At 40.7% G+C, this 24,969-nt stretch overlaps 1 protein-coding gene across 5 annotated transcripts in view; it reads left to right on the top strand.

Moving 5' to 3' along the window:
* Nucleotides 1-20,254, top strand: part of slit2 (slit homolog 2 (Drosophila)) — a 408,776-nt gene extending 388,522 nt beyond the window's left edge. For all 5 annotated transcript variants that reach the window (XM_080189584.1, XM_080189579.1, XM_080189571.1 and 2 more), the window contains 4 exons: nucleotides 2,924-3,078; nucleotides 3,877-4,165; nucleotides 11,850-12,061; nucleotides 18,477-20,254. In XM_080189584.1, coding sequence (XP_080045710.1) covers nucleotides 2,924-3,078; nucleotides 3,877-4,165; nucleotides 11,850-12,061; nucleotides 18,477-18,718 — 898 coding nt within the window. In that variant the 3' untranslated portion in view covers nucleotides 18,719-20,254. The remainder of the gene's footprint in view (nucleotides 1-2,923; nucleotides 3,079-3,876; nucleotides 4,166-11,849; nucleotides 12,062-18,476) is intronic.
* The last annotated feature ends 4,715 nt before the right edge of the window (nucleotides 20,255-24,969 follow it).

Genomic DNA, 24,969 nt, shown 5'->3' with positions numbered 1-24,969 from the left:
AACCAAATAAGACTGGTAATGTCAGAATTAATTGCAGAGTCACAAAAGAGGGGAAAAGAGAAATGTTGTGCTATAAGGCATTAATTAGACAATTTTTCACTCATATATGGAATAGTGACAGGTCCTTCTGGCAATATATGGTCTTACATAACACACAGATACTGCTAATAATTAACTCAACTCAATTAGAATGCCTTGACAAGCCTGCAATTCTTTACATTTATCATTTATTACGACAACTTTGGTGAATGGAGACATTATGGTGGGTTTTAATACAGCTGTCACACAGCGGTAGTGTGGTATAACACTCATATGGGTAATTATGGATAAGTACTTACACATGCATGATGGATCTGGTTTGATTAAAATAAATAGCAAGATACTGAACGTGCTGGACATTTGAAAGAAAAACCAAATGCTAAAAACACACAGTGGATTGGGCAGCATCTGTGGACAGAGTAGACATGTTAAAGGTCTATTTCTGACAAATGGTCCAGACCAAATGTTAATGTTTCCCTGTACCTGCCACAACTGTTGTTTGACGTAATGATCATTTCCAGAATTTTCAAATTTGTTTTTATCATTCTTGAATATTTTTCCAAGAACTACAAATCAGTCCTTTTGTCATCAGCCCTGGAAAATTCAGCCTTAAAAATGATGACATCTTTAAAAGACATGCTAAGACTTTAATCTCACAAATGAAGCTGTCCTCGTGCTAATAGAAATGACACATCACAATGCCGTGCCTCTAATCAGTAAAGTCAGAACAAGGTTGACACTGAGGTACTGGGTTAGCACTTTGCATTGTGCTTGTCAGTCATATGAGAATTGTTTCTGTGACAAATGGTCTTCCATTAAGTCTGAGTGAGATTGAAAACATCCATCTCTCGAGGTACTGCCATATAATTAAGCACACCATTCTAATGCTTTTCACACTTCCACTGATCAGCAGCTGGCAAAGGCAATCCAAATATGTTTGTACGTCATCTCTAAAAGAGGCTAATATTCTTCTGCATACATCAGACAGCCGGTCATTTATTCATCTACTCAACAGCTTACTTTTCTCAGAAAAGCAGACACGAAACCCATTTTTTGCTATATAAGCACATCTTTAATAAATGAGTTTTCTCGCACAAATTTAGTTCCTCACTGCCCACATTTACAATGTGACATTAGTTACCATCACCTGAACCTACTCTACACAGAAATCCTGGAAAACATTTATGGAAGTATCAATTCAAAGAACAGGAGTCCCTCTGGTCTATTATATCATTCTATTACATGATTGCTGATCTGTGCCTCAGCTCCAGTTGCTCATATTCCTCGACAATGTCATTAAACAAATGTTTATTAGTCTCTGTCTGGAATATTTCAGCTGTTCTAGTGTTCATAACCTTTTGAGTTCCAGATTTCAACATCCAATCAATGTGAATCATCCCTAAAGGCACTAACTCTGATTTTAAAATTCTGTCCCATTTTAGGTATTCGCCTACCAGAGGAAATAGTTTTTTGTGTCTACACTATTACATTTTAAACTTTTATACACCTTAATTAGATAATCCCACAACCTTCTAACCGCAAGAAAATGGAAGCCAAGATTATACGATTAGTTGTCATAACCTAACTAAGTATCATTCTAGTGAGTCTGCATTAGTTATCTTCATTTTGAATTCTCTGCTCAAGGCCACATCCAACACAGTGTCACAATCTGTACCTGCCACAACTGTTGTTTGACATAATGATCATTTCCAGAATTTTCAAATCTGTTTTTATCATTCTTGAATATTTTTCACACAGGTAGAGGCAAGGAGACAGATCCCAAATCCACCCCAGCTAGAATGGGGATCAAACCGCATTCAGTTAGCACCTACCTGATCCACTCACTCCATCCATCTATCCAGCTGAGCCAATCACATATTCTCTTCCACCTTCTTCTGTCAGGAATATGATACAAAAGTCTGAGATCACTCACCAGCTGACTTAAGAACAGCTTCTTCCCTGCTGCTACCAGACTTTTGAATGGACTTACCAAATACTCTGCTAATCTTCCTCTACACCCTAGCTATGATCCTAACACTATATTCTGCATCCTCTCCTCCTCTATGTACTCTATGGAACCCCCCCACCCTGCCCTCCTGAGTCGGAGTTGCTGTGACAACATACCATGTTCAAACATACGTTGTAGCCTAGAGTTATGGATCGCCTGGTAGAGGTTCCAATTTTTTCCATCACATCACTACCTGAAACTTTTGATATTTTCACATTTTGTGTGACCAATGATCACTTGACATCCAACATTCTAATTTGGAACAAGATTGATCATAGTCAGTGGGATTTTGCCATCTTTGACATCAATTGGCAAAAGATGCTTAAAGCTGTCTAGTATGCTCATCAACCTGCACTGAAAAATACAAGGAAATTAATTACTTCTCTGAATTTACTTAGTTTTTTTACCTAGGCCAAAACAATTGTTTCAGTGCATGCTTGAGAGCACCCATCAGATATCCATCAGTTCTTAATTTGTTTTAGCTTCAGGATTTACACGTTTCATCTCCCTTTCCCTCATCCCATCCAACCCCCACAGGTCTCTGAGTCTAAATTTTCTGTAAATCCCTCCCACCACTGTCTCTTTTGTGGAGCCCACCAATTTGAATTGTTTTTTAGAACAAGCAAGAAGATGGATTAAGGGTTTGTATCAGGAAGAAAGGACTACTTTTTTAAAATCAGAGGAATAATTCTTCTGAATTGAACACATCTTTTGTATTTGGCGATATCTCATCTTTAGGAAAATAAGCACTCGATATGTGATTAAGTGCAACTTTATGTTATGTTCTATTTAGCCATTTATATAAATCGTTCTGATTTTAACACGCTGTAAAATATCTGTTAGCTAGTTAATTTACTGTCCTTGTTCTTTCTGCAGTGTGGAAACAATCAACGATGGTAACTTTCACAGTCTGGAGCTGGTAGCAGCTGATCAAATGTTGAGCTTGGTGATAGATGGAGGAAATCCAAAGAGCATCAACAACTTAGCCAGACAATCCACACTCAGCATTGACTCCCCTCTCTATGTTGGAGGTATAGTGGAGTTCCAGTAAATTACTTGCATTTACACCAATGAGGAAATTCCTTCCGGTGACTGTTTAGTGTAATCCTTCATGATTCCAGCTAAAGAGCAAAACTAGCAAAATACACAATAGGCAATATCCTGTTAGATATCAGAGTAATTCAACCCATTTTATTAAACTCAAAAATATGTTTATAATAAAACATCAATTAAAGTGTTGTAAATTGGTGATTGTAGAGATGTGTTAAATTAATAAAGCAGGATCTTTTGCATGATTTTCTTGATAATTTTGCTAAAGGCAAATAGTGATGGATTAACAGATTTACATGCAGAGGCAACATTTACAAAGCAATTGCACAAAAATAGCACTGCATTACCTAGAGCACTAATTTAGTGATTGCAGTTGTCTCCTTTATAGATATGTTTGCAGTTTAAGTGATACTCCCAAGGGCTATACTCCAGAACACCTACACACTGCCTTGGAGTGGTGTGATTCAAGCTTCGGCCTGTGATTCTCTAATTTAAAATGTTTTTATCATAATGGATACTACTCACCTGTAGTCTTGACTACATGGGTTAGGTTTACAGGTTATTGCTGATGGAGATCTAAGATAGAAAATTATTGGAAGTGCAAGTTTACAGAGTAGAAAAGGATTGTTTTAATAAATAATAATTTTGGGATATGAACAGTGAGAGGCATGTTCACTTCGATTTGAAAATGCTTGATTATCGTGACATGATTTTTTGTAATAACTCAAAAGTACATTTGCTGCCTCAGATTATTCACTCTGTGTTTGCTTCTTATTTAGGAATGCCCACCAAGACAAACTTTGCAGCTTTGCGTCAGGGACCAGGCCAGAATGGCACCAGTTTCCATGGCTGCATTCGTAACTTGTATATTAATAATGAACTGCAGGACTTCAAGAAGGTTCCCATGCAGATTGGCATTCTGCCAGGCTGTGAACCTTGCCAGAAGAAGATGTGTCAGCATGGCACCTGTCATGCCATTGGCCAGTCCAGCTTCACCTGTGAGTGTGAAGGAGGTTGGACAGGGACACTTTGTGACCAGCAAACCAATGACCCGTGTCAGGGCAATAAGTAAGTACTTGAGGAGCTTGCTATTTATCTTTTTATGTTGGATATATTCTCATTTTTTGCACTTAGAAAAATGAAAAGTACGCGGGAAGAAAATATTTTCCCAATTCTGGACTCTAGTAGAAAGTGCTTCCAGGCCAGGAAAAGGCCAAGACCTTTGTTGAGAAAAATTCCCTTTAATCTGCCACACCAGTATATTTTCAATCTTTGAACAGCTGCTTTTACTGTGGCCATATGACTGCATCAAAAATATTGACTTAGAGAATAGGAGAGTGCTTCTTCCTAAATTCAGTACTGCTGCCTCACAGCTCCAGGGACCTGGTTTACTCTTGGTAGTAAATTACCTGCATTTACACCAATGAGGAAATTCCTTCTGGTGGCTATAAGACCATAAGACATAGGAGCAGAATTAGACCACTTGGCCCATTGAGTCTGCTCCGCATTCAATCATCACTGATAATTTTCTCATCCCTATTCTCCTGTCTTTTCACCATAACCGTAGATCCCCTTATTAATCAAGGACCCATATATCTCTGAATTAAAGATACTCAATGATCTGGTCTCCACAGTCTTCTGCGGCAAAGAGTTTCACAGATTCACCACTTTCTGGCTGAAGAAATTCCTCTTCAACTCTGTTTTAAAGGATCGTCCCTTTAGCCTGAGGTTGCGTCCTCTGGTTCTAGTTTTTCCTATTAGTGGAAACATCCTGTCCATGTCCACTCTATCCAGGCCTTGCAGTATCTTATAAGTTTCAATAAGATCCTCCCTTGTCCTTCTAAACTCCAATGAGTGCAGACCCAGAGTCCTCAAGCGTTCCTTGTAAAAAACTCTTCATCCCAGGGATCATTCTTGTGAACTCCCTCTGGACCCTGTCCAAGGCCAGCACACCCTTCTTTAGATATGGGGCCCAAAACTGCTCACAATACTCCAAATGGGGTCTCACCAGAGCCTTATACAGCCTCAGAATTACATCCCTGCTATTCTAGCCCTCTCAACATGAATGCTAACATTGCATTTGCCTCCCTAACTGTCCTTCTGCAGCTCCCTGTTTCCTCAATACTAGCTGTCCCTCTACATATCTTTGTATCATCACTGAGCAACAGTGCTTTCAGTTCCTTCCTCCAAATCATTAATGTGCATTGTGAAAAGGTATGGTCCCAGCACTGACCCTGAGGCACACCACTAGTCACTGGCTGCCGTCCTGAAAAATACCCCTTATCCCCATTCTCTGCCTCCTGCCAATCAGTCAGTCTTTATCCATGCCAGGATCTTACTATTAACACTTATGGGCACTTATTCAAGAGTCTCCTATATGTCACCTTGCCAAAAGCCTTCTGGAAATCTAAATAAATCATGTCCACTTGTTCTTCTTTATCTAACTTCCTTGTTACCTCCTCAAAGAACTCTTAACAGATTTGTCAGACATGATGTTCCCTTGACTGTGCTGGCTCAGTCCTATTTTATCATGCACTTCCAAATACCCTGCAACCTCATCGTCAGTAATGGACTCTAAAATCTTGATGTGGGTATGCCGGCGTTGGACTGGCGTAAACACAGTAAAAAGTCTGACAACAGGTGTTGTCAGACTTTTTACTCTAAAATCTTGCCAATGACCAAAGTCCGGCTAACTGACCTATAATTTCCCGTATGCTGCCTCCCTCCCTTCTTAAACAACGGTGTTTCATTAGCTACTTTCCAGTCTTCTGGGACCTTCCCTGCCTCCAGTGATCCCTGAAAGATCACCACCAATTCCCTAATCAAGTCTGCCTCGTTACACATCAACAAATCCTGTTCCCTAGTTGGCTCTCTCCCAAAAACCCATCTCTTGGACATTCCACAAATTCCTTTTCTTGGGATCCACTACCTACCTGATTTTCCTAGTCCGCCTGTATATTGAAGTCTTTTTTATATGCCTTTTCTATCCCCTGATTTATTTTCTGTCCCACAACCTGACTACTCCGAGGAGGCCTGTACATAACTCCCATCAGGATCTTTTTACCTTTGTGATTCGTCAATTCTACCTACAGAAATTCTATGCCTATGACTGTTTTGTGTAAACCTTCATAGTTCCAGCCAAAGAACAAAACTGGCAAGATATACAATAGATAACATCCTGTTAGGTATCAGGGTATCTCAACCTATTTTGTTAAACTCAAAAATATGTTTGGAATAAAACATCAATTGAAGTGTTGTAAATTGGTGATTGAAGAGATGTGTGGAGTTTGCATATTCTCCCCATGTCTTTGCGGGTTTCCTCCAGGTGCTCTGGTTTCCTCCCACAGTCCAAAGACGTGCTGCTTAGGTGGATTGGCCATTCTAAATTGCACCTTACTATCTCAATGTTAGGGGGATTAGCTATGGTAAATATGTGGGTTAGAGGGATAGTGCGAGGGATAGGGCCTGGGTCAGATCAGAGAGTCTTTGACCACCCCTCACCGACACCGATTTCCGTGGTGGGCGGGTGGTAAAATTCCGGCCATCATCAAATAACTGGAGAGGTTCTGTAGGTTTTCACTGACCTAGATTTGAGATTTTCACACCCTTGCCTTGATTGCTTTTGATGTTGAATGTACATGAGATTGTCCTGTGTCTATTTATGCATCATTAATGACTTTAGTTCTGAAGGGTTTCACTGAATCTTAAGCAAATCTCATAAGTGATTTGATGTATGGAGACATTATGGGCAGTGCTCACTGACCTACATTTGGTGACAGCTCTCTAAAATTTCCATTTTGAAATTCTGAGTTGGAGTGAAGGTTCCTCTATGACCTGTCCCCTTGCTCCATCTCTGTAACCTCCTGCAACCCCACAACCCTTTGGGGATACTTCACTCTTCTAATTCTGGCCTCATTTGATTCCCCACCTACTTAATCTCACTATTCGCAGCCATACCTTTAGCTGCCAGGCTTTGAATCTCCGTCTGAAATCTCTCTGCCTTTCTCTCCATTCTCCTATAAGATGCTCCTTAAAAATTTGCTCTTTAGCCAACTTTTGGTCAACTGTCTGAATATCACTTTTTTTGGATCAATGTTAGTTTTTTCCAGTTACATTCCTGTGAAGCTCCTAGGATGTTTTATGACATTAAAGGAATGAACATTGGTGCCCTTAACTTCCTTTCATTTACAATGCAGTCATTAAAATATTCCCATATGTTTGTAATCCCTTTGTTTTAGGCATATTAGCAAATAATTAAAGATTAAGCAAAATTATATGCGTTCTTGATAATTGCTAACAATAATAAATTGAGAAATTTAAACCCACAGATTTTTATAACTTTGTCCAGGCATTATTTAAAACATTTTAGTTTTGCACATCTAATATTTCCAAATGCTATTGGTAGGACTTCACACATAGAAGTCATGTTTAACAGACCTTGTGGAAAATTATGTAAAGACATTTTCATACAGTTTTGGAAATGGAATATATTGGGTCGGCTTTATCATTTTCATTCTAAGTGCTGAATCTGGGCGCAATTCAGATCCGACTTGGAAATCTGCTTTCAGGCGCCCCCATTAGCACATAGCTTGAAAAAATTGCAAGTCTAAATCATGCTGTGGGCAGGGCTTAGCACACCCGAAACAATCAGAGCTTTGAACTGCGCACGTGCAGTTAGAAAAAAATTTTTCAAAGCACGCCCATGCCAGACCGCTCCCTGGTTACTTTCTCCGCTTTCTGTGGCCCGGGAATGAAAAGCGGGAATGATGGCCCCCAAAGACATCACTGACTCCTTATCCACCCAACTCCCTGCTATCCAGACTGACCGCGGCCCCCTGCCCCCTTCCCCCCACCAGTGAGCAATCGGGCCTCCCCCACCCTCCCATCAGAGATACATCTTACGTGCCTCTCTCCTCGCCCCCCCCCCCCGCCCCCCCCAGACCAAAGAACGATCTGGCCTCACAACATCCCCCCCACCACCCCGAGAATGATCTAGTCTCCCTCGCCTCCTCCTCCTACCCCTCAAAGGTACAGCTGACCCACTTCCTCCTTCTTTCCCACCCCCTCACCATTGATTGGGCCTCCCTCACTCCCGCAGCAGAAAATGATTTGGCCTCCCTGACACCCCCCCCCCCTCCCCCACCACCACCACCACCACCACCAATCTGAGTCAGAGAGCCATTGGAAGCTCTGAACTTACCTCTTCAGCAGCTGGAGCACCCGAAACAGACTTTATTCAGCATGTCCATTTCGGCATGATTCCGGATTGGCGAACGCAGTGGTAAAGGGGGAAATGCTGATAAAGTTGGGCGGGCAGTTCATTAATTCAATTTATTACTTGCAAATGCATTTAAATCGCCGTTGCACCCATTTCAGTTGTGAATACGATCGCAGCCATTCCTGGGCCTCGGTAAAGTGGTCATCTGTGCAGACACAGGCACGGATCGTGTTAATGGCATTACACCTGACTTTACCGCGTTTTCGTGCCTGTTTTCGGACATGATGCAGTGGTAAAATTGGGCCTATTGAGCTTAAAATAGTAAGCACCCAGCAGCATCCAAATTGGAGTTGGGGGTAGGGTGTTAGCATGGATAGAGGATTGGTTGTCAAATAGGAGGCAGAGAGTGGGGGTCAACGGGTGCTATTCGGATTGGCGGATGGTGACTAGTGGAGTGCCTCAGGGGTCGGTGCTGGGGCCTCAGCTTTTTACCATTTATGTAGATGATCTGGAGGAGGGAACCGAGTGTAGGGTGTCGAAATTTGCTGATGACACCAAGATTGGGGGAATGGCAAATTGTGCGGAGGGTGGGGAGAGTCTGCAGAAGGATCTAGATAGGCTGGGCGAATGGGCCAGGAAATGGCAAATGGAATTTAATGTTGGCAAGTGTGAGGTGGTCCACTTTGGTAGGAAGAATGGTAGGAAGGACTATTACTTACGGGGCAGCAGGCGACGGTGCAGAGGGACCTCGGGGTCCTTGTGCATGAGTCGCAAAAACCCAGCTTGCAGGTGCAGCAGGTGGTCAGGAAGGCGAATGGGATGCTGGCCTTCATAGCGAGGGGGATTGAATATAAAAGTAGGGAGGTCTTGCTGCAGCTGTATAGGGCATTGGTGAGGCTGCAGCTGGAGTACTGTGTGCAGTTTTGGGCGCCGCACCTGCGCGAAGATATTTTGGCCTTGGAGGGAGTGCAGAGGAGGTTTACTAGGCTGATACCGGAGTTGAGGGGGTTGAGCTATGAGGAGAGGCTGAATAAACTGGGCTTGTACTCATTAGAGTTTAGAAGAATGAGGGGAGATCTCATTGAGACGTATAAGATGATGAATGGGATGGATAGGATAGAGGTGGAGAGACTCTTCCCGCTCAAAAAGGACAGTAGGACTAGGGGGCACAGCCTCAAGATAAAGGGGGAGCGGTTTAGAACGGAGTTGAGGAGGAACTTCTTCACTCAAAGGGTGGTGAATCTCTGGAATTCTCTGCCCGTTGAAGTGGTGGAGGCTGCCTCGCTAAATATTTTTAAGACGCGGGTTGATGGGTTTTTGATAAGAGAGGGGATTAAGGGTTATGGGGAGAGGGCGGGAAAGTGGAACTGAGCAGCGACAGATCAGCCATGATCTTATTGAATGGCGGGGCAGGCTCGAAGGGTTAGATGGCCTACTCCTGCTCCTATTTCTTATGTTTCTTATGTTTCTTATTCTAGAGGTCAGCTTCTAATCCTACCTCTTCCTCACCACCCTCAACATCCCCCTTTACAGCACTTCCTTGAGATTCTTGGGTTACTTATAAGAAACATATCTTACTTCATATTTTCTATTTCTGTACACGAGCAGAAAAATCCACGTTTCCTTTATGCTACTTTGAAAGTAGAAATTAAATATAATTATACACTGGATTTAACTATGTAATAATGAAGAAGAAGGACTGTAAGTAAAATGCAGAGACTTTGAGAAGACTAGAAAGCAAGGCTAATTAGCAGTAATTAATCATCATTATAGTTCATTATTGCTTCTATGGAATTCCCTGAAAAACTGAAACCCAATATTCAAGCCTATAGTGAATTCTCTAAAGTTAATCATGTTCACAGAATGTAAGTATGGGACTAAATGCATTTACAAATGATCAGGAAATAGGTAATAAACCTTAGCTTTTCACAAAGTTTATTATTAAGATGATTTGGCGTGGACTCACAGAAGCATTTCTCCAATGTTTTACTGCAGCTTGATCATCAAGGATAACTGGTGCTAATTGTTCCTTTGAGGCATATTGGAAACATAATCAAGTAATCCAAACAAATGATTTACCTGATTAGTACACTCTAATAGGAGAAATTTGTAACACTTCAAGCAGGAAGTTTGGAATTGTCATGCCTCAATTTTGCTCTACTCGCATATGTACTACTAATAACTGGTAGTAAAATGACAATATTTTAGTTTTGAATTGCAACCAGGTGCAATAAAGCTACCATGCTACCTGTACAATGTTTGGCTGTTCCTCGAAAGCACATTTTTACTCGTTTTTTCTGAATGCACCCAATCTTAGAATTAATATTTTTAAATGGTTTTCTGTATGAATTAAGCAACTTTCAGTGCAAAAATAAACTGTTAAACTTCAACACAGTTATTTTAGTCGGAACATTATCGCAGACACATAAATAGTGTTACTGTAATTTGGAGATTTTGAAAGCGTTGATCCAGAGTGAAGCTAAACTTGTTTGAATGAAGCAGTTGGTTTTGGCTGGAAAGATCCGTGTAGGTGCTACTATGTAAAGACTCCTTAATTACATGCAATTCGTGTTAATGATGTCACTACATTTCAGTTTGAAGAAGAATTATTTTCCCATTCCTAACAATCATCTAATGAATAAAGAGTAAGATATAATTTTACAGCACTCAGGACTTGGTAATGAGAATTTTCATTGGGGGGAAAAGTCCTCACAGTAAAATTCCTACCCAACTGATGCTATTCGGTGGGCATTGGAGCCTTTGCTGTTGTCTTGTTAGTCATCATGAACAGGTATATAGGAGGGAGATTTTGATTTATGTGGAAAAGTACCTCACCTGAAGGTTTAATTTCCTTTTACAATGCACTACTTCATGCATTTTGCAAAACTACTCTATAATTCAAATGGAACAATGACGGTGCTAAAATAGGGCGTAAAAGCATTAAATGTTGTCTAATGCAAGGAAATTAACTCCCTGGGGGCTTTTAACAAATGGCCTGACTGCTGTTGAGAACTTGGTATTGCCAAGCTGTGGGTGGGGATTTCTATTGTACTATGGCACAGCATTCCTCTTTTTTAGATCATTCCAATCAAGTGAGCAAGTATAAAGGAATTTATGAAAATGTGACCTGAACTTCCTTGACTCCCACCCTGAGAGCTTTTAGTTCAAGTCAATTGCCCAGAATTTACCACCTCAGTTGTGTTCCTTCACAATCCACAACAGAATGGATTACCATATGGGAGTGAGACTTTCTGTCTGGGATTTACAACCTCAGTCGGGTGAGATCAGAAATGCCCTGAATTCACTGAAAACAGAGATTTCAGTGTTGTGCCCTCACCCATCCCAATTCCGTGGGGAAGGTGGTAGAGTTCTGTCCTCTATGTAGGCAACTTGCATTGCTTGCCGACTCTTTGAGCAGCGGAAAGCTAGATTGTGGAACGTGGCAGGAAGGAGAGAAAATAAGGTAGACACAGTAAGAGAAGAATCTTTGGTTCCATTTGTTGATTATTTAATTGCATTTTAATCTATTTTCAGGTGTGTGCATGGTGTTTGTGTACCCATCAATGCCTTCTCATACAGCTGTAAATGTCAGACGGGTTTCAGGAATGTACTGTGTGATGAGGAAGAGGAACTATTTAACCCCTGTCAGAACATCAGATGTAAACATGGAAAATGTAGACTTTCACCTGTCAACAGGCCCTACTGTGAATGTAATAGTGGATACACTGGAGAGAACTGTGATAAAGGTAGGGGAAGTTCGCTTTCAGTAACTTCTTGAATATAGGTTTGATTGTTTGCCTGCTTGTTTAACCATAGCACATTTTCTGAAATGGTGTGATTTAAATTCACAATTAATTTTGGAATACTCCACCATTTGCTCTCCTTACATAAAAGCATTTCCAAGATTGTGAAAGCAGCCAGTGAAGAAATGAATTACTTGCTTTGCTTTTGAATTTTTGTACCTGATTTAATTCCTCTGTCCAGAAAAAAATGCCTACATTGTATATTACACAAAATAAACAATTTGAGGAACATCAGTACCGAATAATATACTTTTCAGAATGAATTACAAGCCTGTGATATAAATGTTTATCATCATTCACTGTGTTTCACCCTCCACAAGTTGAAGTTTGATGGTTTGTTCGGAACTAGTTATTCTTTGCTCTGTGGGAGACAGTGTCTGCAAACTGTATTTTCTTCCCTCCTTTTTGAAGGTTGAGACACTCTGCATACCTTCTAACTGAATTGTACTGAATGCTGGCAATGGCATGATTGTATCCTACATTACACTTTCAAATACTAATGTTTGTGTTAATGTATGCCTCAGTTTAATTCCATGTTCGTATTGTGAGCTTTAATTAAATGAATTCAAAAGCCCTTCATTTAAATAGGTTTCATTTATCAGCTTTAACCTCACTGCTGTTTATCTCACTTTAACATTTCTATATCTTCCTGGACTGAGCAGCCAAATCCAATGATTCCGCATTTAACCCTAGTACAAACTCTACCTCTGACCTCTCAGCTTCAACTGACCAAACACAGCACCTCTTGCAGGTGAGACGAATGGGAAAAGGGGTGAATCGGTTCTTTTTCTCTCTCTCTTCCGGCTGGTTACCCTTTCTGAAAACCCTTCTCCTTTCTTATTCACGTGTTTTACTTCAATAAAATCTATTTACCTCCATGATCCTGGCTCAGAGCTTTTCCTTGCCCTTTTACCTTATAAAATATGATTGTCTTATTCTGTTGTTGTAAGTGTTAAAGCATGCAGTCAATGATAGTTATTTCCTTGTCTTGTTGGTTCATGTTTCCGTACTAAATGACTGAAGACATAGTCAATAATTAAATGTGTAATGTGTTCCAAAAATCAATCCTTTTGTATCCATAACAGCTTATGGAAAAATTGAAGTGCTGAGGGAGCTTGTGATTGTCATTCATGATGTACCTATGAAGTGACAATATTTTACTGCAAAGCATAATGTTTGCAGGCTCTGGCTAGAATAGCATTTACTACCATTAAGGTCCATTCAAAGTATTTTTTTTAACAGAACTGCAATATTAGATCTTTAAAGATCATTCTTCAAGAAACAACAATCACTACCCAGTTTTATTCTTCAATGAGAAAGAGTTTAAAAGTCACAATGTTAGGAAGCTTTTCCTCACACATGGAACAATTTGTATATAACCTCGTTCTCAATGGCTGTTTGGCTTCTATAATTAAGTGTGATGGTAAATTTGTTTCCTATCTTATAGTATTCTTGAGAATTATTTCAAGTACAGATGCTATGTTAATGCTTCCAATTATATGACGGACCACTAAAAGAACGATTCTTGAAGCACTGAAATCTTGAACTTCTTGGGTATTTCAAATTCCAAAGTTTATTTATTTATTGTCAGGAATCAGTCATGGAATTTATATGAATAATCGATTTCCTCATTCTGTGGGTTTTCTTTATTCCTTTGTGGGATGTGAGCAGCTCTGGCAAGACCAATAGTTTTGTCCATTCCTTATTATCTTTGAGAAAGTGGTGATGAGCTGTCATTTGGAACCACACCTCCCTTTGTGCTAGGTTTGACTCCAGCCAATAGAGAGATTTTCCCCAATTCCCATTGACTTCGATTTTGTGAGAGTACTTTGCTACTACATTCAGTCAAATGCTGCCTTGATGTTAAGAGCAGTCATTCCATCTCACTCCTGGAATTTAGCTCTTTCGTCCATATTCGGACTAAGGCTAAAATGTTGGAATCCAAGTTGAACTTTGATGAGCAGGTTCTTGCTGTATAAATGCTGCTTTTTTTTAAACGTTTATTTATTAGTATTACAAATAGGCTTACTTATCAGTGCAATGAAATTACTGTGAAAATCCCTTAATTGCCACTCCGGTGCCTGTTTGGGTACACGGAGAGAGAATTTACCATGAACAATTGGGAGGAAACTGGAACACCCAGAGGAAACCCATGGGGAGAACATGCAAACTCCGTACGGTCAATGACCCGAGCCAGGAATTGAACCTGGGTCCCTGGTGTTGTGAGGCAGCAGTGCTAACCACTGTGCCACCCTGGTGGATACCTTCTATCACTTTGCTGATCATCTGCCAGATTGGATTTGTCCTGCTTTTTGTGGAGAGGACATACTGGGACAATTTTCCACATCGTCAGGTAGATGCCAGTATTGCAGTTTTACTGGAGCAGCCTAGGTTAGGACACAGCTAGTTTTGGAACTTCGGCACCACAGCCACAAGGTTGTCAGAACCCATAACCTTTGCTTTGTCAAGTGTGCTTAATCTTTGTTTGATATCGCATGGAGTGAATTGAATTGTCTAGAATCTGATGTCTGTGTTGCTAGGAACCTTAGGGGGAGATTGCAATGGATCATCCACCCAGCACTTTGAGCTGAAGATGCAAATGTCTTGTCTTTTGCACTGATGTTCTAACCTCTCCATCATTGAGGATGGGATATTTAAGGAGCCTCTTCTTCTGGTTTTTAAGTGTTCAGCATTATTCATGACTGGATGCGGCAATAATGCAGAGCTTTAATCTGATTTACAGATTGTGAGATTATTTAGCTCTATCTTTAGCATGGTGCTTTCTATGTTTTAGGTATGCATCATGCTTCTTGCATGCTCTCCTACATTCCTCATTGAATAAAGATTGGTCCTTTGGCTTGATAAGAATGGTAGTGTGAGGGGTATGCTGGCTCATGAGGCTACAGATTATGATTGAAAACAATTCTGTGGCTGCTGATAGCCCATAATGCCTCATGGATGTCCAGTTTTGAGTTGCTGGATCTATTCTGAATCTATTCCAATTGGCACAGTAATAATCCCACACAACATCATGGATGATATCCTTGGTGTGAAGAGGGGATTCCACCTCCACAAGGACTGTGCAGTGGTTGATCTTACCAATACTGTCATGGGCAGCTCCATCTATGACAGGTAGATTTGTGACGGTGAGGTGACATAGATTTTTCGGTCTTGTAGGTTGCCTCATCATTTACTACAGGCAAGTCTTGCTAGTCAGCAGGAAGGTCAGCAGATTCCCTTCCTTAAAGTGAGCCTGATTTTTTACAGCTTCGTGGTCAGCATTGCTAAGACTTCCTTTCAATTCCAGATGTTTTTATTCATTGAATTTAAATTCCACCATCAGCAATGGTGGCATTTGGATCAATGTCCCCAGAAAATTAATCTAGCCCTCTGAATTACTAGTCCAATAACAATACCACTCTGCCACTGTCCCAATAAATGATGTTGAAGGAAACTGTCCTCATTCTCCACGCAATTATAAATCTTCCACTTCAGCCATACAGCTGCCAAATGCAGCAGACTTGAGTGAAAGAGAAGATCTAATATTGCATCCTAGAGAGGATGCAATATTTGATCTCCTGTTAGGAAATGAATTAGGACAAGTGACGGAAGTGTGTGTAGGGGAACACTTTGGTTCCAGTGATCATAATGCCATTAGTTTCAAATTGATCATGGATAAAGATAGACCTGGTCCTTGGGTTGAGGTTCTGAACTGGTAAAAGGCCAAATTTGAAGAAATGAGAAAGGATCTAAAAAGGGTGGATTGGGGCAGGCTGTTCTCTGGCAAGAATGTGATTGATAAGTGGGAAGCCTTCAAAGGAAAAATTTTGAGAGTGCAGAGTTTGTATGTTCCTGTCAGGATTAAAGGCAAAGTGAACAAGAATAAGGAATGTTGGTTCTTGAGGGATGTTGGAAATCTGATAAAGAAGAAGAGAGAGATGTATGACATATATAGGCAACAGGGAGCAAATAAGATGCTTGAGGAGTATAAAAAGTGCAAGAAACTACTTAAGAAAGAAATCAGGAGGGCTAAAAGAAGACATGAGGTTGCTTTGGCATTCAAGGTGAAGGATTATCCTAAGAGCTTCTACAGGTATATTAAGAGCAAAAGAATAGTAAAGAATAAAATTGGTCTTCTTGAAGATCAGAGTGGTTGGCTATGTATGGAACCAAAAGAAATGGGGAAAATATTAAATGGGTTTTTTGCATCCGTATTTACTAAGGAAACTGGCATGGAGTCTGTGGAAATAAGGCAAACAAGTAGGGAGGTCATGGAATCTGTACAGATTAAAGGGGAGAAGGTGCTTGCTGTCTTAAGGCAAATCAGAGTGGATAAATTCCCAGGACTGGACAGGGTATTCCCTTGGACCTTGAAGGAGACTAGTGTTGAAATTGCAGAGGCCCTTGCAGATATATTTAAAATGTCAGTATCCACAGGTGAGGTGCCGAATGATTAGAGGATAGCTCATGTTGTTCAGTTGTTTAAAAAAGGCTTAAAAAGTAATCTGGGAAATTATAGACCAGTAAGTTTGACATCAGTAGCAGGTAAATTATTGGAAGGAGTACTAAGAGATAGGATCAACAAATATTTGGATAGATAGGGATTTATTGGGGAGAGTCAACATGGCTTTTTACATGGTAGGTCATGTTTAACCAATCTAAGAGTTTTTCACGGAGGTTACTAGGAAAGTGGATGAAGGGACAGCAGTGGATGTTGTCTACATGGACTTCAGTAAGGCCTTTGACAAGGTCCCACATGGGAGGTTAGTTAGGAAGGTTCAGTCGCTAGGTATACATGGAAGGTAGTAAATTGGATTAGACATTGGCTCAATAGAAGAAGCCAGAGAGTGGTAGTGGAGGATTGCTTCTCTGAGTGGAGGCCTGTGACTAGTGGTGTCCTACAGGGATCAGTGCTGGGTCCATTGTTGTTTGTCATCTATATCAATGATCTGGATGATAATGTGGTAAATTGGATCAGCAAATTTGCTGATGATACAAAGATTGGAGGTGTAGTGGACAGTGAGAAAGGTTTTCAAAGCTTGCAGAGGGATTTGGACCAGCTAGAAAAATAGGCTGAAAAATGGCAGATGGAGTTTAGACAAGTGTGGCAGACAAGTGTGAGGTATTGCACTTTGGAAGGACAAACCAATGTAGAAAGTACAAGGTAAATGGTAGGACACTGAAGAGTGCAGTAGAACAGAGGGATCTAGGAATAGAGATACATAATTCCTTAAAAGTGGTAGATAGGATCATAAAGAGTGCTTGTGGTACATTGGCCTTTATAAATCAAAGTATTGAGTGTAAGAGTTCGAATGTTATGGTGAGGTTGTGTAAGACATTGGTGAAGCTGAATTTAGAGTATTGTGTGCAGTTTTGGTCGCCTAATTACAAGAAGGATATTAATAAAGTTGAAAGAGTGCAGAGAAGGTTTACAGGGATGTTGCCGGGACTTGAGAAACTGAGTTACAGAGAAAGGTTGAATAGGTTAGGACTTTATTCCCTGGAGCGTAGAAGAATGAGGGGAGATTTGATAGAGGTATATAAAATGATGATGGTTATAGATAGAGTGAATGCAAGCAGGCTTTTTCCACTGAGGCTAGGAGAGAAAAAAACTAGAGGACATGGGGTAAGGGTGAAGGGGGAAAAGTTTAAAGGTAATATTAGGGGGGGGCTTCTTCACACAGAGAGTGGTGGGAATGTGGAATGAGCTGCCAGCTGAAGTGGTAAATGTGAGCTCACTTTTAACATTTAAGAAAAACTTGGACAGGTTCATGGATGAGAGGGGTGTGGAGGGATATGGTCCAGGTGCAGGTCAGTGGGACTAGGCAGAAAAATGGTTTGGCACAGACAAGAAGGGCCAAAAGGCCTGTTTCTGTGCTGTAGTGTTCTATGGTTCTAAGGAACTTTTTATTCCCAAGATGTAGTCAATGCTTGCAAAGCCATTTTATCACCGGTGCTGATAACTGGTATGATTGCTAGGGCATTTAGAACAATCTTACAAATCACCAGATGAATTGAATTTGATTTCCCAATTTTCCCACACTGGGAACTCGTATCTTTCCGTTTGCCAGTCTAGTATGTACACATTCTGTATGATAACACAGGGGCACATGCAGACTTCCATAAGTAATGGCTGGTGCTGGATCATTCCTTCCATAGCTAATGACAGCCTAGATAGGGAAATTTCTATTTTCCATTCAAAATATTCAAATATTTCATTTCCTGTTTTGGCATGTGATATTTGCACATTAGACAGAAGTTAAGATTTAAGACCATGCACAGTCCAAGAAGCTAAATAAGTTACTGGGATGGTGCCATCAATAAAAGCAAATAATGGTTCTTTCATTCTCACTTATAGAAATCTCCTGTCGAGGGGAACGAATCCGAGATAACTACCAGAAGCAGCAAGGCTACGCCGCTTGCCAGACAACTAAAAAGGTCTCGCGGTTAGAGTGCCGAGGTGGATGTGACAACGGACAGTGCTGTGGACCTCTGAGAAGCAAGCGACGGAAATACAGTTTTGAATGCACTGACGGCTCTTCATTTGTGGAGGAGGTGGAAAAAGTCGTGAAATGCGGCTGCTCCCGATGTTCTTTGTAAAAGCTTCAAACGCTCGCCCTTTTTCAAAACTATGTGCACCTGGTGACTGTGTGGGACGTATTTTGCTTCCGTGGTGGAGATATTTGAATTATATTGTAAAATACAGAACAGACTTATTTTTATTATCAGAAAATGACTATTTTCTTCATTTACAAAAATGTTTCGAGTCCTTTTAACTGAAAGTTGTTGCAAAACGCATACAAGTGTCTGTCAGATGCCAAACCGTTTGGGACTGGATTTCAACTTTTCCTGACTTGGCAAAAGGAAGCTCTTCATATTGTAACATCCAGTGGGAAGGAAAAGTGAAATGGAAAGGAGGACTGTGCCACTGAAAGTGGGTGATGTCCGCTTGAAGAAGATGACAAGCTGTCAGTCATGTCAGTTCATCTTTGAAACAGGGATACAGATTTAACTGTGCCATAAAGGAATGAAACCAAGAGTGTGCATTGATGAAGAAGCCTGGAACTTCCGCTGTCATTTCATATCTTGATTATGTGAACAGTCATTTTCTTTTCCCCAGTATAATGTGTACATTAGCATATTCGAGCTTACAAAGTGTTTTAGCAAGCCTTGTTTCCAGTATTAATTCTTTGTAATATAATGATAAATGGGGGACTATACAACCAATAGAGAATTGATGTATGGATTACTTAGTTGGATAAAGTTTTGTGGTTTTCTTTTGAAATGAGTTTACGCAGTATTCAAGATATCATTACGAAGTATTTATTGTATCAAAAAAAACTTGTACCTAACTTTGCTAGATCTTCTCTTTCACTCCATTTTGAATCTTTAATATATATTAATTTATATTTCGTCCTCATATTTTTGTATGTTAAAAACATTAAAAAAAAGATTGCAGTTTTTTTATTTTTTTGGGGGGGAATAGAGTAACTAACAACCTAGCATGTCCTCTCGGGGTGAATTGTCTTGTTATCTTTTTGATCAGTTGTGTCTCCTGTACTTTATGACCAATGACATTGCTTTGGTTTACAAAGCCTGAGAAGTAACCTCAGCCTAACAATGTCAGATGTAACAAAACCAGTGTATATTGTGTGAATTCTGCTGAATTTGAACCTACCTGGACAAACTAGACTTTTTCTTATACAAGTGATTTTATTTTCAACCACCCACCCCCACCTCCTCCCCATTTCCCTGAACTTCAGTGAAGGTGAAAATTAAAACACATGCCATTTTTCTGAAAGATGGGCAAGTTTTTGCATATCAGGATATTGTTTGGAGTTCCTCAGCTTCCTGACTGACTGTAAAGTTCAGAATTGTCTCCTTTTCTTGACTATTGAAACTACATGTCAGCCCTTTGTTCTCCTCCAGTAACTTGTTGCTGCTAAACCACAGATTTAGAGTTGATAAATTTAAGTAGTTGGGCTGTGCTCTTTACAAATTAAAGTCTGGGAACGCCTGTGTAAATACAACTTGGTTTCCTTTGATTTCTTTCTTTTTACAACTGGTTAGATGTACATGTTGACTGATATCGGTAATGTTACTGATGTTTGTAAATTAAATCAGATATTAACTTCAGTTGGATTGACCCTTGCATTTATTGACTGGTCATGTAGTACCTTGCTTGTTGGTTAAAAAGTAAAGGCTAACCCTACTTTTTGACTCACTACATCCTTTTGTTGACTAGATTATTAACAGCTTTATAGGAGAAGCACATGTGAGAAATTCCATTTAGTTCACCCATCTTTTGAGCATAAATCAGCAGGAAGAACATGAATTTCAGTTTGCAGTCTACTTGGGGAAGCATAGTGATTAGCACTGCAGCCTCACAGTGCCAGGAAGCTGAGTTTGATTCCTGGCTTGGGTCACTGTCTGTACGGAGTTTGCACATTCTCCCCGTGTCTGTGTGGGTTTCCTCCAAATGCTCCAGTTTCCTCCTACAGTCTGAAAAACCTGCTGGTTAGGTGCATTAGCCCGAAGAGGCACTGGACTGTGGTGACTAAGGGAATTTCACAGTACCTTCATTGCACTGTTAATGTAAGCCTTACTTGTGACTGATAATAAACTTTAACTTTATGCCCGATCTCCCTGGAAGAGTTGTGACCGCATTTAGTTTGAACAAGTTTGAATCGTTTTGGATAGCTGCCAGAAAGCAGTATTCTCATTAAATCACTAAAATTAGGGCCCTACACCAGTTAAAAATTGAATTTTTGCCATGTGGAATGCACTAATTCTTTATACCCCAAAAGTTCTTGTCACCAATAAAATAGCTTAGTAAACTGCACCAGTGCTATTTAAAGGAACCTTTGTCTCCATTCAATTCTTGCTAAGCTTCCAAGGCTGCTACTGGACTTAGGCCTTTTATTTGTGTTGGCTCCTATAGCTCTTGGGGGAAAAAATTGGGAAGTGACTTTTTGGAGGAACAGGATTAATTCTGTGCAGAAACTTCACCACAACCTGTGAAATTGCAGGGGTGCTGCCAAGTCTACCATTGAGAGTGGAGAAACAAGAGGGAGAGCAGAAGCCCAAAGCTGTTGACAGAAGAGGATGAAAGAGAGGAGGGTATGTGAGGCTATTATCACAGGCTTTCACAGTTAAACATCCTACCCCAACTTAACTGAAAATCTGTGCTTCTAACAGCTGTGCTTCACCAGAGAGGCTGTGATTGAGTTATGTCACCTTTCGCACCACTAATTGCAGTCCAATGCGAAGGTAAATGCATTACTGCCAGGGGCTGTAGAGTTAACTGCAGCCCGCAATTGCTACAACAGTTATTCCTGGTTGCAACAGATGGCATCAACAGCATTAATCTATTTACTGTCATAATTGCTGTCCTCGTTAAGCAGCACAAATTTTGCAGGCTGCCCACAAATGCAAGGACAAATAACTGTACCCACATCACTTTTGCATAATACATACAAAGAACCCATTATTTTCATCGACAGGAATATACAATAATTGTAGAACTATAGGCAGTTCATCATGCTTAAGTGTGCCCAGTTTCTTTGCAGCAGTCAAGATGCATTTATTCTTTGTCAATGTGCAGTCCATCTTCTCTTCTGCCCAGATTGAGATATCAGGTTGGCTACTTGAGGAGAAGGGGTACAATCCCCTGAATGCACAGATCATGGGACTTCTCAGGTACCTGAGTACGGAAGCCAAGGAGCAATAGAATCAGTCACACTCTATTAATGTTCTAATTGAACGGAAAATTTGAAGTAAAGGTTAAGAACATAAGAAATAGGAGCAGGAGTAGGCCATCTGGCCCTTCGAGCCTGCCCCGCCATTCAATAAGATCATGGCTGATCTGTCGTGGCTCAGTTCCACTTTCCCGCCCTCTCCCCATAACCTTTAATCCCCTCTCTTATCAAAAACCCATCAACCCGCTTCTTAAAAATATTTAGCGAGGCAGCCTCCACCACTTCAACAGGCAGAGAATTCCAGAGACTCACCGCCCTTTGAGTGAAGAAGTTCTTCCTCAACTCCGTTCTAAACCACCTCCCCTTTATCTTGAGGATAAAGGTTCCATTGCCTGGATAGGTCTGGAATCATCCTTCTGTCTGACAGTCTCCAGATTCAGGTAAGCTATTTGCAACATAATTTCAAACTTTTAAAGGGAACAACCATGGAATTGAACAAGGCAGATGTGGAGGTGCAACCGCATGAGGAATACAAGGAAGCTGAGAATGAAGAGCTAATTATGACAATAACTTCCAGAGTTCTAAGAAAGAACAAAGAATAGACAATTTTTTTATTGAATCGTGGGCATCTCTCCATTGCGATGATTATATCTGTGCTGGTGCTTGAAGCGGGGGAAACATATGACCCTCTGAAACTCTGGTTCTCAGAGAAGATGTGAGAATATTCACTGGTCGATTCTTCATGGTACACTGATGTGATTTGGAAGGGAGACACAGGATGTGGATCCCATGACGGTGAAGGAACAGTGATATTATTTCTAGTCAAGATGGTGCGTGATTCAGAAAGGAGGTTTTTCATGTGTTGGTGTTCCTAAGCAGCGGCTGTCTTTATCCTTCTTTGTGGTGGAGATCTCGAGTTTGGACAGTGTTGTCAGAGGAGACTTGATGAGTTGCTGAGAGTCAAAAATGCAAATGGAAGTTTAGAAATGGTTTTTGTTCTTTTTTTAAACCTCCTCTAGATGGTGTTTTTTTTAAAGTCTGAAGTTGACTTCTGTTAAGATAGTAATGATCCAATAGAGTGTTGGATGTGCATCTCATTCCTGTGAAAAACACAACCTGTTCCAAGCAGGAACTCAGAATGCTTCTTATGTCCTGGACAATTAAATATGCAGGAAGTATCATCAGTTGAAGGAGCTGCAGCTTTCCATGCTTGAGCAGTGCTGGCATCACTGTGGTGCATCCATGAGAGTGAGAGCTACCTGGATAGCATTGTCTCTGAAGACTGTTATCCTGCAAATTAACATGTGACTCACTAACTACAGATATTCAGTTCCCAGTACTACTGAAAGCGATGATTCTCCTGGGGAATCCATGGCACCACAGTTGGGTCAGCTATACAACAGGGAGGAGGAAAGTTGAGAAATAATGAAGGGGGGAATTCAAAAATCAGGGCGAGCCGACAGGGGACAGCAAAAGTGATTCCAAGATGGTACGTCCTCCCACTTCCACCCACCCCCCCCACCCCAGTGCCAGGCCTTTTGGCATATTTCAGTGAGCTAACAAATAGGACTTCGACGGTTGTAGTCTTCAGGGTTACTTCTGGTTCCAGGAGCTGGTGAGTATAGAAATAGGAGGATAGAACACACAAATGCATGTCTAGGGCATGAGGAGGGAAGATTTTCTATTCCGGTCACTTTGGGGTTGGTTCTGGAGGAGGTGGAATCTGTACAGTCCAGGTGGATTGTACCTCAAATGGATAAATATCTCATTGGGCAGTTTGTTAGTGCTGTTGGAGAGACTTTGGACTAATTTAGCAGGATGTGAGAACCAGGATGTAATATTAGAGAGGAGAAACAAGGTGTACAAAAGATTGGCAGAGGCAGACAGCAACAGATTGCAAGGTGTGTCAAAGATTTGACAACAGGTGAAGCTAGCTGTTTCAAGCTGCTACTATGGAGTAGCAACACAAATGGTATTTGCCACTAACAGGATGCTGTCATCAAGCCAAAGAGACATTTTGCCTATCACACAAATGAGTAATGTGATACATGAATTTCAGTGCCAGTGTGATATTAGGTACGCAGGCTGTACATCCCAAAGACTTGCAGATAGCATCAGGCAGCATGTCCCATCCGCTGTTCATAATGGGTGAGGTACAGACCATTCCCAACCAGTCTATTCTTTTAAAGCTCAAAGCATAAGTTTCTAACATTAGATATGATTCAATAATTGGAAAGTGTTTGCTAAATCATCCTCAGCATGATAAGAATTATACTGACAACCAATATAAAATTGTCAAGACAGGTTCTCAGTGTGGCATATTTGTGTGTCCTAGGAGCTATATATATTAATACACAAAGCCCTGTTCTTTGCAAACAAATTGAACAATGGGCAGGATTCTACGGCCTTGTTCATCCTGAAACCATAAAATCCCACCTAAGGTCAATCGACCATTCCATGGTCCACTCTTCACGTGCTCCGATTCCCAAGGCAGGTGGGATGGTAAGATTCCAGCCATAAAGTCTGTTTCTGATACTTTGGCAGCCATTTGCTGACTCATTCTTCAAGATGAAGACTTGACCAATCAGGGTCAAACTGTCGGTTTGAATTTCAAACAATGCTTGGCAGTTGACTCAATCATCTGGTGCATCCTCCATGGCAACATCTCTACAATCAAAATATAATACCAACCAATCAGTACTTTCTCCTTGTGCAATATAAATTGTTGTTTTCCCCAATGTCAGTAATTTTGTGGTGTCTTGATGATTGCAAAATGAAAATCTTCAACAAGTCTCTTTTTTCAGCAATAGGTAGGATAATGAATGAAGTTCCTTTTACAACCCCTGTAGAGATCAATAACTTTTAAAGCTATTCCCATTGACTAACAAGGAATCACACCACAGTGCTTTCGTGAATCAACTTGGGCCCGCTATCCCCATGGTAACAAAGGCTTGTTGTCAGGCAGAATTTGGGAGAGATCAAATGCCTTGACTTCCCCATTTTATTTTGCACTCAAGGTACAATTCCAAAACACGATCATCCTATAAAACCTCACATTCTTAACATTCTGCTGAGGGAGTATGAGAGGCTCTGGTCCAAATTAATAAACAGAACTCAAAAGTAATAATCTCTTGCTGTATGAAGCTAATGGGT

This window comes from Carcharhinus amblyrhynchos, chromosome 1, assembly GCF_965287045.1.
Source record: "Carcharhinus amblyrhynchos chromosome 1, sCarAmb.v2.hapA, whole genome shotgun sequence".
Taxonomy (NCBI): Eukaryota; Metazoa; Chordata; class Chondrichthyes; order Carcharhiniformes; family Carcharhinidae; genus Carcharhinus; species Carcharhinus amblyrhynchos.
Note: the sequence above shows the minus strand (reverse complement) of the source record. Positions and strands in the feature narration are given on the sequence as shown.